The sequence below is a fragment of the Syngnathoides biaculeatus genome, chromosome 10 (assembly GCF_019802595.1).
Source record: "Syngnathoides biaculeatus isolate LvHL_M chromosome 10, ASM1980259v1, whole genome shotgun sequence".
NCBI classification, from domain to species: domain Eukaryota; kingdom Metazoa; phylum Chordata; class Actinopteri; order Syngnathiformes; family Syngnathidae; genus Syngnathoides; species Syngnathoides biaculeatus.
Window position 1 is genome coordinate 28,862,826 of NC_084649.1, and position 19,769 is coordinate 28,882,594.

The window sequence follows — 19,769 nt, forward strand, 5'->3', positions numbered from 1 at the left end:
CTAGATTAAGAAATTAAATGTATACAGGCCTACTATTCTCACCCCACAGCTATTATTATTCCATCCATCCATTTTCTGAGGAGCCTCTCATCTCAAGAGTCGCCAGAATGCTGGAGGCAATCTTCGTGCAGGATGCGGGGTACGCCCTAAACTGGTTGCCAGTCAATCGCAGGGCACATACAAACAAACAACCACTCGCACAGTCACATATTAAAATCTTCAATTAACCTGCCATGCATGTTATTGTGATGTGGGAGAAAACCGGAGTGCCCAAAGACATCTGGGATTGGTTCCAGCGCTCTCGCGACCCTCGTGAGGATAAGCGGTACAGAAAATGGATGCCTGGATGGAGCGTTTTATATAGGTTGTGCTCACCGCGGGCGGTCTCTGTTGTAGTACTCGTCGTAATAATAATAATAATGATAATACCAATAATAATATTAATAAATGAGATGTATTAGTGCTATCATAAATATAATACAATTATATATTATATTATATAATAATTATATATTATTATTATTATTAATAAAAATAATCCAGCGACATTTGTCAGGAAAATTATTATTTACTTATTACTACTACTACCACTACTACTACTACTACTACTACTACTAATAATAATAATAATAATAATAACAATAATGATAACAATAATATTAATCCATCCATTTTCTTAGCCGCTTATCCTCACAAGGGTCACGGAGAGTGCTGGAGCCCATCCCAGCTGTCAACGGGCAGGAGGCACGAAACAACCTGAACTGGTTGCCGCGCCATCGGAGGGCACATCAAGACAAACAGCCGCACTCACAATCACACCTAGGGGCAATTTAGAGTGTCCAATTAATGTTTTTGGAATGTGGGAGGAAACCGGAGTGCCCGGAGAAAACCCCTGCAGGCACGGGGAGAACATGTAAAGTCCACACAGGCGGGTACGGGATGGAACCTCAGAACTGTGAAGCCAATGCTTTCCAGTTGATCCACCATGCAGCCGAATACTTCTACTACTACTACTACTACTACTACTACTAATAATAATAATAATAATAATAATAAGAAGAAGAAGGTTTTAATCCATATCCTTATTTACGTATTACTACTACTACTACACCTACTACTACTACTACTACTACTAATAATAATAATAATAATAATAATGATAACAATAATATTCATCCATCAATTTTCTTCACCGCTTATCCTCACAAGGGTCGCAGGGAGTGCTGGAGCCTATCCCAGCTTTAAACGGGCAGGAGGCAGGACACACCCTGAACTGGTTGCAACGCCATCGGAGGGCACGTCGAGACAAACAGCCGCACTCACAAACACACCTAGGGGCAATTTAGAGTGACCAATTAATGTTGCATGTTTTTGGAATGTGGGAGGAAACCGGTGTGCCCGGAGAAACCCCCGCAGGCACGGGGGGAACATGTAAAGTCCAAACAGGCGGGAACGGGATTGAACCTCAGAACTGTGAAGCCAATGCTTTCCAGTTGAGCCACCGTGCAGCCGAGTACTTCTCCTACTACTACTGCTGCTACAACTAATAATAATAATAATAATAATAATAATAATGTTTTAATCCACAAAGGCAAGCCATGTAAGAAAATGCCATAAATCACACGCACGCACGCCCACGCATACACACAGCGGGTTTACGCTTTATTACATTACAGTAACCCCGCTCATTTTGTCACATATCAAACAATATGTCAGCATTCCTTAATTGGTCAAAGGATAATTCACAAAGTCAGGTCACATTGACCATTTTGTGATGGTGACCACCAACAACAACAACCACTGACGATTGCAATTCATAAGGAATAAAGTATGTCCCTTTTTACGTGTATTTATAGGCCTACCGAATCATTTGCAGAACAATTTCATTTCCATTTTCCAATTGAGCCCACCTGTAATCGTGTTGATGGATCCTTCCTCCACTGAAATTTCTGTCAGTTCATGTCTGGTGGGGGGCGAGTGAGGCGGAAACGACCCGATCGGGGATTGTCTACCGCTTAACAATAACTGTTGGTCACACCGCGCACCGCAACTCAACAATGGTCCGACAAAGTCACGAATCATAAAACACAACCTCCGGCCTGCCGTCTTTAATCTACACTGATACTCCGGCAGTCAGCCGCAACAGTCGATTTAGCGCGCACAGTGCACACACAACCGATGCGCTCCTGCAGGATTTCGTTGACTGACATTGGGCTGCCCTTCAACTCGATCAAAAGATATCTGATACCTGATCGGCCCGGAATTAGACGGATTGTTCAGGGGTCCTGCTGCTGAAATTTCCAATTGTCACCGAACCCCTGGTTATTTTCGTCCATCCATCCATCTCGCTCTCTCTCTCTCTCTTTCTTTCTCTCTCTCTCTCTCTCTCTCTCTCTCTCTCTCTCTCTCTCCTGTGATGTTACATCTTAGATCAAGGGTGTTCAGACTTTTTTTTTTTACCCCAAGATTTACTTTTCAAGCAGCCAGCCTCTCGGGGCTCCCGACGACGTGGGGGGTGGGGGGTGATGATGATGAGATGATGCTCCCAAACCGTTTTAATGTTAATGTTATGTCGCCTCCTATATTTATATATATAATATAAGACACCAAAAAATGTTTTTGGCAATAAAGCAAACCAAATGTATAGCGCAATTCATACACAAGGTAACACAATGTGCTCTACTTTGATTAAACACATTTGAAAACAAAGAGATAAAACATTTAAAATGGGATAAAAACAAAAATAAGAGTTAAAACTGGATACAGTGCAATTAATATGATTAAAAAGTGGAAATACTCCAAAAAGTACAACAAAAAAGAAGCGTTTCCAATCTGGATTTAAAAACATTGACCTCATTTATCTATCATGATACACACAAATGGAACTAGTTGCCAACAGAGGTGACAGTCCAAAGTGTGAATGTTTTTAAATCAGTGTTAACTGTTTCTCATGCTTTTTGAGTATTTCCATTTTTCAATATTTCTTGCACTGTATGCGGTTTTACTAGTACTTTCATTTTTTTGGTCATTTTTTTTTTACTGTATTATTTTTCATTTTTCCCCAATCCAAGTGTTGTATTTCTTTATATTCAAATCCTTTGAATAATGTAAAACACATTGATTACCTTGTGGATGAAATGCCCTATAAAATATATTTGCTTTGCCTCATGCTACCTCCGACAAGACCAGGTTCACAAGGCCTCGAGAACGCCGTGGTGAACCTAACTAACACCTCTCCTCGCTCTCACTTCCCATGTTCTTGGTTCCATTTGCAACACATCACTCATAAGCCTTATCGACTCTTGCAGTTATGAAAACTTTTTTCATGAGGGCTTGCCGTTAGCTCCAGATCCCCCTCGAGTCATTTCTGTTCCCTAAAAAGAGACCTGGATGGGCAACTTATCTCCCTGATCACCCACCAAACTGCACCATTCAACCTGCTTATTATTGGTAATCACAATCGCAATCAGCTTTATTGACAAAGTGTGTAAAAACACAAGGAATTTTGCTCTGGCAGTCGGTGCTCCCCTAGTACAACATTCAGAACAAAGAACAACAACGTAACAAGAACAAAGAACAAGAGAACATTTCTGTTGATAGGAACTATTCCTTACAACAGTCACAGGTGTGCAAGATGTAAAGTGTTATTCATTTAGAACGGGTAAGAGATAAGAGTGTGTCAACACCCCACATTGTGTTACCCTAAGCTTGTATGGAGTGCCTTTACCTGTTTGCCGTTCCCGTGCTAGACCAGTGCAACGACAATTGTGCAAAGGGAGCAGATTAAAGTGACAAATCGTGCGATAACCTAGAGTATATATTACTAATATTAAAACTGATTGGACCAGTAGGATGTGAGGGTGTGTACCAACAATGGCACAAGGCAGAAAATAGCAGGGTCGCTGATCAAAAAATTGATGACTTAATTGACAGAGGGAAAATACTGTTCAAATGCCTGCTAGTTTTTACTTGCATTGATCTGTAGTGCGTTCCCAATGGAAGGAGCTGGAAGAGCTGGTGCCCGGGATGTGGTGGGTCCGAAAGGATCCTGCCCGCTCTGGACCTAGTTTGAGTTGTGTGCTAGTCTTCAATAGTGGGTAGAGTGGCGCCAACAATCCATTCAGTGGATTGATTGTCCGTTGTAGTCAGAGTTTGAGTTTGCAACATCATCGTGAAACCCTCCTACTCCGGAAATCTTCATCCTTGCCATACCTTGGCTCAAAAAAACACACCCCCACCAGAGATTGGACCCACCTGTCTGTCACCATTGCAGTCAATTCTGCCATGACCAATGCCTTCATTCAGCCTTCTGACCTCCACCACAGCTCAGCTGTCAGCTACTCCATCCGACCTCTCCTAGGTACCAGAAGAATAGCATGACCTCTCCCCTTTTTTCAGTAAGGGACTCACCATCTCTCTTCCCCCTATCGGGGGATGAATGTACCATTGACCTTTTGTTGGTTGCCCCTCTTTCCTCCAGCTGTCTCTTTAATCTTTCTCGTCCCATAAAAGAGGTGATCAAAAATTATATCCGTGAGTCCCTTGCCCCTGGACTTACCTTTACCTTTTCTTCATCCCTGGGAGATGGCTTCTTTTTGTTTCATTCATTCACTTTTTGTCTGCTATGTGTTTTGGGGGATAAATCATCTTAGTATAATTGAGTCCTTTGTCCTCTCTCCACCACAAAGTATTATTGTGATTCTTATATAGTTTCTAGGCAGGACAGAACCTATCCAAATGAAAATGCACACCACTGGTGAATTTCTGTATTTTTAGAAGAGGTTTGCAGGTGACTCATTGGGTGTTTATGTGGAGCAGGGGTTGGGTTTGAGGTGGTAACGTGGCAACCTACTCTGGTTAGATGATGTGCTTGGTTATGGTCAACGTGTTGGACATGTTGAGGAAATGTTGACTGATAAACTGAAGCCCCTCTAAAATAAGCTTGTACATATGAGATGGTATGGACCATATAATACAGAAATTAATGTTGTCCCCCACTAGTTATGACCCTACATAAGCATATAAACCTAATGCTGAGTGGATTTGAGAAAGGTGCAGTTTGTATTCCTACATTTAGTAAGTCTTCCTCATGTCAGTTTGCTCCTTCGGTCTGCTCCTTCTGTCTTCCGTTGATTGTGGTGGAGATTCTCTTTTCTCTGGGATTTTATCACCCAAGTATCTGTTCCAGTGGGTGATAGTGTCACGTCCCATCGGAAACGAGAGTAGGACCCAAATGCAGGAACTCGGAAGACGCAAGGTAGTTCAAGAAGAGACACGTTTATTATATGCCGAAGTCAGGGATCCAGCAGGCAGTCCGGTGCAGCAGTGGTTGACGTCGAGGGAAGAGAACAGATGAGCGGACAGGCAGGAGTCGGTACATGGGGAAACAATCAACACAGGCAGAAGTCTCAAGGAGTCAGGCTTACAAGGTTGGTCGGAGAACGGACGAAGTTCGGTATACACAGGTTCAATCGGGGAAACGAGAGTGCTGGAACGGGGCATGAAGCTCAACGAACTGGCAGAGGACCAGTCGTCACTGGGTCCTATATATACACAGGGGATGATCCGCCCGCATGAGTCGCAGGTGTGTGCCTCCCAATTAGCGCAGCCGCGCGGGCACCCGCACAGCTCGTGCTGAAGCGGCTGGATCATGACAGATAGGAGTCAAAGAAAAAGCACTGTCTGTATAGGTGGATTTTCTGTAAACCTCAGTTTGAGATTTCCATTCTTCCCTGTCGATATCTCACAGTCCAAAACCATCAGTGTCTTTTTGATGTCTTCCAAAAGTGTTTTTGTCACATCAACGCCATTGAGTTTATGTGTTCAGTAAAAACATTTACTTTGCAGGCTTTGATCTTAAATTTGTGTCATCAATCTACATGAACAATACATTCATCCATTTTCTGAGCTGCTTAACGTGACAAGGGTTGTGGAAGTGCTGGAGCCTATCCCAGCTATCAATCAGGCAGGAGGCAGGGTACACCCTGAACTGGTTGCCAGCTCATGGCAGGGCATATGGAGACAGAGCAGTCACACTCACAATTCACCTAGGGGCAAGTTAGAGTCTCCAATTGATGCATGGCGTTGGGATGTGGGAGGAAACCAGAGTTCACGGAGTAAACGCATGCATTCATAAGGAGAATGTACATACGCCACACAGGAAGGGCTGGGATTTGAACCCCAGTTCTCAGAACTGTTAGGTCAAAGAGCTACAGCCGTTCCACCGTGCCGGCCATATGTGAACCAGCGGCTGGGATTTCAATAGAGACAAACAACCATTCATAATAACAATTGAGTCTTTGGTTAACTTAAGTTCTATCCTATCCTATCCTTAGCAGGTAAGCCTAGATATCCCTTTCCCAAGTCACTTCATCTAGCGCTTCCAGGGGAATCCCGATAATCCCGATACGTTCCCAGGCCAACCAAAATGAGCCAGGCCAGTATGTCCTGAAATGCCCTTGTGGGATGTGCCTGGAACAATTTACCTGGGAAGGGTCTAGGAGGTATCCTAATCAGATGCCCAAACCACCTCATCAGGCTCCTCTCAATCTGGAAGCACAATGGCCCTCAAGGGTCAGCCCTTCCCAGATGACCAATCTTCTCATCCCATCTCTAAGAGAGAGAGCAGACACCCTGCGGGGGAAACTCATTCCAGACATTTGTACACAAGATCCTGTTTTTTGGTCATAACTCACAGGTTCTGACCCTATATGAGGGTAGGAACATAGAGTAGTAAATTGCACAAAGCCTTTTGTCTTAGTTGATTCTTCACCACAAATGAACTGATACAAAGTCTGGATCACTGGACGCCACGGAACGTGACTATCTCTATGGCTTAACTGTGTCTGGAAATTCTGTCTGTAAAAGTTATGAATAGAATGAGTGACAAAGGGCAGGTTTGGGAGAGTCCAACCCTCATCAGAAAATAATCCAATTTACTGCCAGCCATTCAGACCAAATACTGACACCAGTCGTCCAGGGACCAAATACCTCGTATCAGTGGTTGACACACCCCACAGGACTCACCAAGGGACATAATAGAACATCTTCTCCAAGTCAACAAAATACATATTGAATGGTTGGGTGAACTTCCATGAACCCACAAGGATCCTGCCAAGGGTGTGGAGCTGGTCCATTGTTGCACGGCTAGGACAAAAAAAACACACTGGCACCACCCCAGTCTGTCAATCCAGAGGCACCGTCCCCGATGTCCATGTGAAGACAAACCCCCAACATGTAGAGCCTTTCAAAATCCTGGGTAAAGCTTTGCCACTGAAGAGCTTTTTAACCACCTCATTGACCCAACCTCAGAGATTGACGAGGCTGCCTCAGAGATCCTAGACTCCTCTTCCACATGTAAAGTTGTTTTGGGTGGATTTGAGGATTTCATTGACCCACATATCAAGGCCTAGAAGTCCTGATAGGACTTCTTTATTTAGCTTGACGAGCTTGAACAGTGTTACTGTGCCAGAGAGTAGTTTATATACTGCCACTGTAGTTCTTTGTCATTGTCGGCATATGTCAATCTTGGAAGACTATGATTCTGTGCCTTGATCCGAGATAGCGGAATTGGAGAAACATTGTTTGTGGTTATGTAACCCGATACGGGTGACAGTCACAGTTTCAGCGGTTCCAGATGTATGTAGGTGCTTGGCTGTGTCCCTTTCACTGCATTTTTTCAAGCCAATCGCTTTTTGTCAGCAGACTGATGGAGGGGCTCCTCACCTGTTCTGAGTCTGTTTTTCAGATCAAATCTCCAGTAGGTTCGGTTATCTGCAGTTTCCTCACAGTTGTCCAGGTCCAAACCAATAACTTTGACTTTGACAGATATTTGAAGTGGAGATGGGGTTGACCTCGAGGTTGCTTTCTGGATCCAAGGTCCCCGTAGACCAGACATGTCCAGAGTCCGGCCCCCGGGCCAATTGCGGCCCGTGGACAAATTTTTACCGGCCCGCGGCCTCTATCATGAAATCAATAATATGCGGCCCGCCAGCACTGTTGACCACAGTATAAAATACATGTGTACAAAAAGCTATTTTTCATATTTTTCATTTCACCAGAAGATGGCAGTAGCCCTGTGGCCGCACTCTGGCCGCCGTGACCCTTGACCTTGCGTGATCGTTTCAGCCCAGCCCATTTCTAACATGGCGTCTGTAAACAAAAAAAGGAAAGTTGACCGCGAGGGCCGCCGCTTCCAGGACAAGTGGAAATTTGAGTATTTTTTCACTGAAATACGAAACAACTGTGTCTGCCTAATTTGCCAAGAGACTGTGGCTGTTTTCAAGGAATTCAACATCAAGAGGCACTACCAGACGAAACATGCTAGCTCCGACAAGCTAACTGGGAACAAACGCGGTGAAAAAGTGAAGCAACTGGAAGCTGTTTTAACGGCACAGCAAAGCTTTTTCACAAGAGTCCGTGAGTCAAATGAAAATGCCACAAAGGCAAGCTACGAAGTGGCAACGCTGATTGCAAAGCACTGCAAACCTTTCACTGAGGGTGAATTTATTAAAGACTGTGTAATGAAAATGGTTGAGAAAATTTGTCCCGCGAAGAAGCAAGAGTTTGCCAATATTTGCCTGGCTCGTAATACTGTGGTACGGAGAATTGAAGACGTTTCATTAGATATTAAGAGATAGTTAGAGGCAAAAGGAACTGAGTTTGACTTTTTCTCGTTAGCGTGCGATGAAAGCACGGATGCGTCCGACACCGCTCAGTTACTGATCTTTTTAAGAGGAGTGGACAATGACATGAACGTGAGTGAAGAGTTTCTGGACCTCCAGAGTCTGAAGGGCCAAATAAGAGGAACTGATTTATTTGTTTCTGTTTGTTCCACCGTAGATGACATGAAACTACAGTGGAATAAAGTCACCGGGATTATTACGGACGGCGCACCTGCCATGGCTGGCGAGCGGAGTGGATTATCAAGCCTTGTCTGTAACAAAGTCAGCGAAGAAGGAGGCAGCGCTATTAAACTCCACTGTATTATTCATCAAGAAGTTCTCTGTGCCAAATATATGAAATATGATAATGTTATGAAACCGGTGATAAAGACTATTAATTATATTCGCTCCAAAGCGCTGTGCCACCGCCAGTTTCAACAGTTTCTTCTCGACATCCAGGCTGAATACGGAGATGTTTTGTATCACACCGACGTAAGGTGGCTCAGTCGGGGGTCTGCGCTGCAGCGCTTCTTCTCTCTCAGGGAGGAAATTGGACAATTCTTGACTAAAAAGGGACAACCCATGCCACAATTAAATGATCCTGTTTGGCTGGCTGATTTGGGATTTTTAGTTGAGATAATGCGACATCTGAATGCGCTGAACACAAGCCTTCAAGGGCAAAATGCAGTGGTAAGCCAACTGTATTCACACATCAAAGCCTTTCGGACCAAGCTGCTACTTTTCCAAAGACACCTGTCACAGGCGCAGCCCAATACCGCACATTTCCCGTCGCTGCAGGAAATTGTGACCAGTTTCCCACAGATCAATATCAGTGCGCAAATGACAAAGTACGCAGCAGACATCTCATGTCTGGTTGAGGAGTTTCAGCAGCGCTTTCGGGACTTTGCAGCTATTGAAAAGGAGATCACGCTTTTTTCCTCTCCTTTCTCCGTGGACCCTGATGACGCTCCAGACCACCTGCAACTGGAGCTCATTGAGCTGCAGTGTGACGCCGAGCATCGCAGTCGGCACCAACAGCTCCCTCTTGTCAACTTCTACCGCCAGCTGGATGAAGGCAGGTTCCAAGCAATTCGGACATTTGCTAAGAAAATGCTGAGCTTGTTTGGCTCCACATACATGTGCGAGAAGACATTCTCCGTTATGAACATTAACAAGAGCCGCATGAGGACGAGACTGAGTGACTCTCACCTGCGTGACGTCTTGCGCATCAAAACCACTGCTCTTGAGCCAGACATGGACTACATACTGCAGTCAAGATCCCAGTATCACCCTTCACATTTGTGCAGGCAAGACCTTTGTTAAGTCCTCTGAGTTGAATAAATTCTTAAATCTCAGTTAATTAATTTTTTTGTGATGGTCAAAATCACAGTTTGAATATGCAGTGATCATTGTTTTGTTTTCAGCACTTTTCCTACAGTGAGCATATAATAGTGAATAATATGTAATGTTTCACATGAACTTAGATATCCTTTATAGTTTTCTTAATTTTTTGTGGTTTGTGATTTCGGTAAAAACCTAAATGTAAAAAAAAATGTAAAAGTAAAAGTATGCCATTTGTAATTAAATTAAAAAAAATCCCAAAAAGTTAATTTGTATTTAATGTTAATGGTTCAAAGAATGTCAGGCTAAATAGTCGGCCCCCACACATTTTCACCTTACCAAATCTGGCCCTCTTTGCAAAAAGTTTGGACACCCCTGCCGTAGACAATATCTTTCGGTATTCTTCCATCGGGCATCCAAACACGGAGTTTCAGCCCCCTCCAAAGATTTTCTACTGGGTTTAGGTCTGGAGACAGGGTAGGCCACGCCAGGACCTTGATATGCTTCTTACGGAGCCACTCCTTGGTTTTTCTCACTGTGTGCTTCAGGTAATTGTCATGTTGAAAGACCCAGCCACGACCCATCTTTAATGCTCTGACTGAGGGAAAGAGGTTGTTCCCCAAAATCTCACAATACAGGGCTGTTGTCATCCTCTCCTTAGTACAGTGCAGTCGTCCTGTCCCATGTGCAGAAAAACAACCTCAAATGATGCTACAACTCCCATGCTTCACAGTAGGGATGGTGTTCTGGGCATGGAAGTCATCAGTCCTCTTCCTCCAAACACGGTTACTGGAATTATGACCAAAATGTTCAATTTTGGTCTTATCGGACGACAAAACTTTCTCCCGTGACTCCTCTGTATCATCCAAATGGTCATTGGCAAACTTAAGACGGGCATTGACATATGCTGGTTTAAGCAGGGGAACCATCCATGCCATGTATGATTTCAAACCATGACGTCTTAGTGTATTACCAACAGTCGCCTTGGAAATGGTGGTCCCAGCTCTTTTCAGGCCACTGACCAAGTCCCGTCGTGTAGTCCTGGGCTGATTTCTCACCTTTGTAAGGATCACTGAGACCCCACAAGGTGATATCTTCGTTGGGCCCCACTCCAATTAAGATTGACCGTCATGTTTAGCTTCTTCCATTTTCTAATGTTGCTTGACAATTTCTCCGTAGCACATTCCAGCCATGTGGAGTTGTACAATTTTGTCTCTGTTGTCTTTGGACAGCTCTTTGGTCTCGGCCATGTTACAAGTTTGAGTCTTACTAATTGTATGGGGTGGACAGGTGTCTTTGTGCAGCTAACGACCTCACACAGGTGCATATGATTCAGGATAATACATCGAGTGGAGGTGGACTTTTAAAGGTGGACTAACGGTCTTTGAGAATCAGAATTCTACCTGATAGACAGGTGTTCAAATACTTATTTGCAGCTGTATCACGCAAAGAAATTGTTTTAAAGAAGTAAAATTTTGATTTCTGGATTTTTCTTTTTAGATTATCTCTCTTGCAGTGGACATGCACCTGCAATGACAATTTCAGATCCCTCCATGATTTCTAAGTGGGAGAACTTGCAATAGGGGAGGGTGTTCAAATACTTATTTTCTTCATTGTAGATTGGTACGGAGAAGACATGACTTGTTTACAGTGATCTTCGTGTGTCTTGATAGTTTTCGATTAACCCATACCTTCTGTGATCATTTCCCGAAGGTCGCTGCAGCAAACACGATTCTGCCCCAGGGTTCATTCATTGTCACAAGTAGTTATCTAATATTTTGGATCAAGGTATGTAAACTCATGAACCACATCGAGCGGTTGTGGTTCATGTGCTGGTTTTCAAGAGTTGTCGTCGGTGGATTAGAATTGCTTTGGTACATAACTTTGGTCTTCTGCTGGATGATGTGGAGACTTAAGTCGTTGTAAGCTTTGTTGAGGGTATTGAGCATTGCTCGTAATTGTAATTAAACCTACCAACACCGCATCATCGGCAAACAGCATCTCAATAATGGATACTTTGGAGATCTTGGATTTTGCACTCCAATGTGATCAGTTGAACAGCTTGCCTATTGACCTTGTATGGAATGACATACTTTGAGCACTCTAAAACCTCTGCTGGAACTCTCGTCAAGCCCAAGTGCTTTCCAAGTTGGAAAAGGAGTCAAGTACTCCTCCTAGTTCCTCCACAGTTGGAGGTGAGTCCAGTTCTTCCATAACCAAAATTATCTAGAAATTATTCAATGCTTCCCCCAAAAACGGGCTGTCTTGGGAGTAAAATTCAGAGTAATGCTCCACCCTCCTTTCAATCTGGTCCAATTTGTCTGTGATGGTAGCTCTGGTCTTGGTTTTCAGGACCGCTGTCTTGTGTTGGGTTTGTCCTATTGCTTTCTTGATCCCCTTGTACATTCTACGTATGTCTCCTTTGCTGGCTGCCGTCTGGATGCCTTCACAGAGTTTCAACCAGTAATTGTTTGTGCAGTGTCTGGCTGCTTGTTGGTTCTTACTCCTGCCTGCCTACAAGTGCAAGTGGGGCAATGCTTGTGTTCTATTGGAGCAGGTCTATTTTCCTCGAGAATGATGGACAGTTCTCTGGAGTTTGCCTGGAACCATTCGGATGTGTTTCCTTGCTTTTTGCCAAATGCACACAGAGAGAGCAACGCTTTGCATGTGGGCTCTCACGGTGTCCCATCTTTCTGCAACATCTGATTCGGGTAGGTTGCGACAGACCAGGGGTGCTCAATGTGTCAATCACGATCGACCAGTCGAGGCAGTTTTGGTCGATTGCAAGACGGCGTGACAAAAAAAAAAAAGTCAGCCTGACATCTTTTTTTTTTTGGAACATTTCTGCAACACACGGAAGTTTCTCTAACAACTACCTGCTGCTTGGGCACACTCTCTCCTGCATAGTTTACGTTACACCACCCCCCTCCGCTCTTAAAGGGGTACACTCATAATTACAAATTTACGAGTACTTACGCAGCTTATCAATGTGGTTTATAATGACAGCAACATTATTTTGCTGCCCACCATTGGTCCTTTAGTTAGTAACACAGTCTGGGCAAAGTAGACCAAAGACAACCTAGACATGCTGCTTATGTTTACTCTCGAGAATAATGGAAAAAGTAAAAAAAAATAAATACTGTTGCTTTAAGATGCCACGACTGTTGGAAAATGTGAATAATTGAAAAAAAAGTGGTGAAACTGGATGAGATTTTCTCTTTTTTGAGTGAGAAAGGTCTGGTCTAATGCCAAAGTAGAAAGTGCAGGATGAGATGGTGTGTAATGTTAAAATTCCACCTTGGCACAGCCTGATCAAGGATGAAAGCACAGACAATACAGTGCACAAAAAGCTAATTCTGTATTTTAAATAGAGGAGGCAAAATAACATTCACCTTATAACTGTTTGGAAGCATCATTCAGCTTTCAACATGCATTGCAATAATTCAGTTTTACACCAAGAAAAAAAGATGAGGATATCATTGTGGATTAAAAAAAAAACATTGGAAGCGACCTTTTACATTTATAGTTCATAGTTGGCTTGGTTTGGTTAGCAATATATTGTGTTTTATTGTTTGTTTGTTGACATTTTCGTTGCAAGTTTGCAAAAACACAAAATTGTTTAAAATGTTCTGATGGGAATGTAAATGTGATAATCTGAATCTTTTAATGAGCCATGTAACTTCAATGGATGACACTGATCTGACTACAGTGCAGATCCCCCCCAGCCGATCGGTAGATCACGAGAGGTTGGTTGGTTGATAAGTAGATCTTGGGGTAAAAAAAAAAAAAGTCTGGGCACCCCTGCGATAGGCTATCAGCTTTTCTTTAAATTCGATGACTTTGTCTGGTTGTTACATCATCCTGGCATCAATGCATTGTCTTCCAGGAGGTTTGCTGTGATGCATGTCTTTGGAAACAACCCTGATCTTACAACACTAAGGAGTGATCTGTGTCACAGTCAACATTCTGATATGAGTGGGTGAGCTGTACATACCACAGATGATATTGGTGTGTCAGTATTAGGTCCAATTGGTGCCAGTGCTTAGAGTCCTGGTCCATTCAACAACTTTATGTTGTTGTTTTAGTTGACAATGTAGGTTTATGATGCAGAGTTCTTTGATTGAACACAGCTCCAGCAGGTGTTGTCTATTTTCATTCAACTTACTGGTTCCGTGCTTCCCTATACATGTTGACCAGAATCCTGAGTCACCACCCACTCTGATATTGAATTCTCCCAATAAGATCAGGTGTTCTTTGGAGGGTATCCTTTGCCTCATCAATGAAAGTTGGCTCTAGAACTCTTCTTTTAGGAGAGAGCAAGTCGCCCCCTAAAAACCCACACCACCTGACAATGTAGATAATTCACACCCAGCCAGAGGGTGAGACAGTGGCCCTGATTGGTGGACTTGAGGGCAGATAATGACGCCTAAGTAATGGGGACAACCGACAGAGGAGCTGCGAGGCATGAGAAGGGAGCTCCCATTCCAAGCAACAATCCAGCCAGAGGGGCCCAGTCACAGGGGTACCACCATGAGTTTAGTGGTACCCCACTACTCCCTGCTCATATCACTGCCAGGTCCAAAACTAGCAGTCACTGACTCTACCCTGTGTGCAAGTGTCCCGAGTCGTGTAGTGCATTCAAACCCGGAATGGTTAGTGGATTGGGGGAAACAGGGAACAGAATGCTGCCTCGCGGCAACCCCCCCTACCCAAATCCCACCTTCCCCCAGATTGCTTTTAAAAAAAGGAGTGTAATGCATAAAAAGACCTGGGGGGCAAGAGCAAAGCCTCTCGGCCAGGAACCATCAGTGATGCTCCGAATCTTGCTCCAATGCCTGCAGAACCCCAACAACAAAGCAGCCCCCAAAGAAACCATGATCGTTCATGTGTGACAAATGTGGTGAGTTAAAATATTTGCAGTGAATGACTTGCATGAGTGCTTAGTGAGTGATTTCAGAGCCAGGATTCCTCCAGGACGGGCCCATCCTGGAAGCCACATGCCCCATCCACTACCCGCCCCAGAATGCTAAACGTAATTTGGACAATGGCCTAATAAAAATTAAACAGGTGAATGATAAAAGTCTAAGTGGGGTTAATCCTGGTAGTGAGCCTTTTAAAGACGTTATATAGATACTGAAATCCTATCCTATCCTGATGAGAATGAACAATTCATCCATTATCTGAGCCACTTATCCTCACAAGGGTCACGGGAGTGCTGGAGCCAATCTCAGCTATCTTCAGGCAGGAGGCGGGCTATACCCTGAACTGAATGCCAGCCAATTGCAGGACATACAGAGACAAACAACAGTTGCACTCATAATCACACCCAAGGGCAATTAATGCATCTTTTCGAAATGTGGGAGGAAATCGGACTGCCTGGAGAAAACCCAGGCAGGCATGGGGAGAACAAGCAAACTCCAAACAGGCGGGCCGGGATTTGAATCGCGGTCCTGAGAATAGTGCCACCTCAGAATGATCCTTAATGAAATTTGAAACACCGGGACAAAACTACAATACCGATTTGAAACGCTACAGCGAACTAGCTAAATCCAGATAACCTCTTCTGAAATACATGGCCAGGAAATCGTAGAGTTGGAAAAAGCCCAATAAAGGCATCCATACTCCTGAGTAGTGTTGGCACTGTGTAATACAAGTGTAGGAGAAATCACATTTTAAACTTTTGATGTGAAATATGCCCTCTCAATTTCATACATCATTTATTTAGGTCATTACAGTGACAAAATCTTGGGTGTCAAATATAAATGCATGCAATTATCCCAAAGAATATTAAACTTAAAAGGAGACTAACATTTGGAATTGATTTCTAGCCAAAAATAATGATAGGCTTATAATGACCTCTGCTAATTATCTGATTCACTCTCATAAGGGAAGAATTTTACATTTATACAAGTGGTGAACCAGAAGTGGAAACTCTCCCATCTTGAAACTTAAGTTTCTGGCTTTCTCCTCGTCAAGTAAGTCAACACTGCCTAAACTAGCCTCAAGATGAAGGTTTTTTTTTATACTCATGTGGCAGCGACCGGCGTTGACATAATTGCAGCTAATCTTCGTGCAGTTTGATGTTATATCTGAGTGCAAACCACACGGGCAGTTTTGAAAAAGTACTGAAGTTCCCCTACAAGTTGGAAGTGTCGCGAGAGCTGGTATTCGCTAGGACACCGCAGTGGAGTTTGTTCTGCACTTTTTTACCATTTCCGGGAGCCAGTTTTACTTTAATTTTTGGAAACAAGGAACAAACAATGGTGACCCTGAAACAGTGTCTGGTAGAACAAATGGACGTAGATGACCAGATCATACATTTAATTATGCTGCAAATTTGATCAAGAAGGTGGAAACGTAGATGGTATGTTGAACCAAGGGCAACGTTGAGTGTGTCATCACAGCATGTGACTAAAACAGAACAATCACGATATGATCTACACGGCACTCTACACAAAGCAACATTTTTTGCCATGCACGTGTCAAGTGCCACATATAGGGATTGTTTGTCCTGATGACGCAATGTGAGTCGAGTGGGTCTGAAAAAGAGCCTTTCACACTTTTTCCATTTGGTATTCAAGTGTTGTTGTTCATCAAGGTTTTGTGATTAACGATGGCTTCTGTTGTTGGAATATGTTTGAAAAAGGGTCTAGAGTGCTAAATGTATATGGATGCAATATACAATTTCTTCGCTAGATGGGAATAATTACTATAATGTCCCTTTTAGAGAGGATTTGAAAGATGTCAATATTGCTCATGACTCGCCCATCATATCAAATAAATTAAATAACTACAAGACACATCACTGTATTTTCACTCAATTTCAATGAGGCCACACAGTATCAACAAAAAACGTCCAGTATTACAACTCATCCCTGCCTTTCGTAGAGGAAGGTGTTTGAGCATACATTTTGAGTGCATTTTTGGAATTATTTTTGTCCAACTGCTGCACTTTTGTTTTGAGTGTCTGTTGTCCATCCATGTTCACATGATGTACTCCATCCGTCTTGACCTCAGCTATTCTTGCCGTTGGTATATTATATGTGTTAACTTCCTCTACATCTTCAGTCTCTTGTTGATCCACTTTTTCCTTGACATTCTCTCTTGGTGGTTGTGTCACCATGTAATAGTAGTCTGAGCTCAATATTTCCTCTTTTGAGTTAAAATCTTTCATAAAAGTGGTGGATAACATCTCCATCATATGTTGAGCTTTGATTCTTTCCTGCAAAGGAAAATATGAAAATAAATAGTGTAAAGTAATATAAAATTTTAAAAAAGGAGGTAGTTTGTACCTTTTCCTCATGAGCGGGATCCAAGGTGAACCACAGTGCAACAGCATACCTCTGTCCCTTTGTTACAGTTCTCACACCATGTGTGTTTTCCTTTCCTGCTCCGAATCCAACCACACGGCCACACAGTGGACGCACTGTAGCCTAGAGAAATCAGGAACGATAAATGGATAGCAGTACACAGAACAACTAGATATCTAAATGTATAAAGGAAAACTAAATTAATACCGTGACTACTTTGGCATCTATTTCTGTGAAAATAAAATCTCCTCCTTCAAAGTCATCATTCAGGTAAAGTATTGCACTGCAAAGACAAATGAGACATGAGGCAGATTTGTAAAGAGCATACATATGCAGGGAATTTGGGAGTGGCCAATATAGTTTAGGAGTCACCTGTAATCTCGATGTGTGAATGCAAGCGGTTCCTTTAAACACTCATTGAGCTCTGAGACCAGCAGACAGTTGTCAACATGAACAGGATGGCTCAGATCATTACGCGTTTTTTGCTTCTCTGAGGAACAATAAGAACATCGGTATTACAACACTTCCATTCACAGTTACTTGGATCAATCTAAAAAAAAAAGCACAATAGGTAAGAAAGTTTGTTGGTAGCTCATTTCTATTGCTGTTTCAATTGACTCGGTGCTACCAGTCAAATACAACTTCAAGATAGTGTTCAATAAAACAAAGTTATGTCATTGTTGAGAGTGAGTCCTGGTTCCATCTCCATGTTGAAGGGCGAGTTCCATCATATAAACAATTTCAGAAACAGACCACGAGATTGAAGTGAACATAGGCACAGCTGTCCATATACTGTAAATATGGGCCATTATTGCTGGCAGTCTTGTGACATAACCCGATGAAAAGGTCTCTATATCGAGCATATAGAGGTATTTCTTACAGGTCTGAAATGAAACTGAATGTGTTCAATTTCACTGTGACTCCTTGGTGACCCAGCCAAGCTTCAGGAGCCTTTAGGAGATGTCTAAGAGTCGTCTCAGCAACAAGCTGCGACTTGAGTCACCATAAGGTTGTCAACTAATCTCTAGGCCAGTGAAAACTGGGTATAAGGGATCATAGGCCATGTTTTACAGAACTGAAGTCAAGGTTTGTAGGACGATACAGCTGACGGCTGTCTGCCCAGACAATCTGAAAGAGGCTGCATGCAGCCCCACTCTGGTTTCATAGTGCTGCCAGGATGGCCTGGCATGACTGCGCTTCACCGTCAAGGACACTGGAACCTGAAAAGTGTAGGAACTTTACTTTGAGCAATTAGTCCAGATCAGATTCTGCCTATGGTAGTTGGATCATATGGTCAAAGTGTGGAGAAAACACGGAGAATGCTATGCTGATTGTTGCATCGATAGAGTAGCATCTTTTGCTGGAGGCTGCATGATAGTGTGGAGGGGCATATATATGGTATTGCCACAGTAAATACGGTTGTAGAGTTGAAGTATTATTTTCCCTCTTGAGCCACAATAAAACTTATAACACTACAGGTATGTGACCTCTGTTACTTTATTGCAAATGAATCCTAACTTTGACTTTGGACTCTCTAATACTGAGGGACTGATCTTCATTTTTATCAGAAATAAAAGAGTGGTCTATTTTTAAATTAACTGTATTTGTGATTATCAAAATGTTGTCTATGAAAAGGACTACTGGTATCGGGGCTTGGTATCAGTATTGGTGAGTACACAAGAAAATAAATAAGGAAAGGAATAAACATGATCAAAATGTCGTATCACAATAATGAATGGTTGTTTAAAGATGGCCTGTGATTGACTGGCAATCAGGCCTGGGTATGCCCTGTCTCTTGTCCGAAGTCACCACAGACAATTTCACAATTTGTAACCATTGCAAATAAAGGTGGGTGTCACGACCCATCGGTACAGAGGAATATCCAAATGCAGGACTCCGGAGACACAGAGGCAGTTTTGGAAAAGTGTGTATTTGTTCCAAGGTCGGGGATCAGGCAGACGGTCAAGTGGAGCAGCGGTAGTTAGGAGGTTGGGCGTAGAGAGCAGGTTGGGGTCGGTACACGGGAGATCGATTAGAAAAGGCAGGAAAATCACAGACGTCAAGCTTACGGGGTCGGTCAGAGGACACGCGGAGGTCGGTACATCAGGGTTCACGATCAAGAGTATGGGAGTGCAGGAACGGGGCATGAGTTGCGACGATCTGGCGAAGACCAGTCGTCCCATGGGTCCTATAAATACCGGGTGAATCAGCGAGGATGAGGCGCAGGTGTGCGCCTCCTAATCAGCGCCGGTGTGCTGGGACCCGCCCAGCCAGGGCTGGACCGGCAGGACCATGACAGTACCCCCCCCACCCCCACCCTCTAAGGCGTGGCTCCCAGACGTGCCTAAACAAAAGAAACACACACACAAAAATTAACATTTCCAGGGGTGGAATGGGGTCTGGGGGAGGGCACCCCTACCCCCAACCCTAGTCTGGCTGGTGGCTATCCAGGCCA

At 43.4% G+C, this 19,769-nt stretch overlaps 1 protein-coding gene across 3 annotated transcripts in view; it reads right to left on the reverse strand.

Moving 5' to 3' along the window:
* Positions 1-16,810: 16,810 nt before the first annotated feature.
* The window catches only part of p3h1 (prolyl 3-hydroxylase 1), a 72,980-nt gene continuing 70,021 nt past the window's right edge, over positions 16,811-19,769 (reverse strand). For all 3 annotated transcript variants that reach the window (XM_061831578.1, XM_061831576.1, XM_061831577.1), the window contains 4 exons: positions 17,687-17,804; positions 17,522-17,597; positions 17,297-17,437; positions 16,811-17,226 (listed from right to left, as the gene is read on the reverse strand). In XM_061831578.1, the coding sequence (XP_061687562.1) occupies positions 16,867-17,226; positions 17,297-17,437; positions 17,522-17,597; positions 17,687-17,804 (695 nt within the window). In that variant the 3' untranslated portion in view covers positions 16,811-16,866. The remainder of the gene's footprint in view (positions 17,227-17,296; positions 17,438-17,521; positions 17,598-17,686; positions 17,805-19,769) is intronic.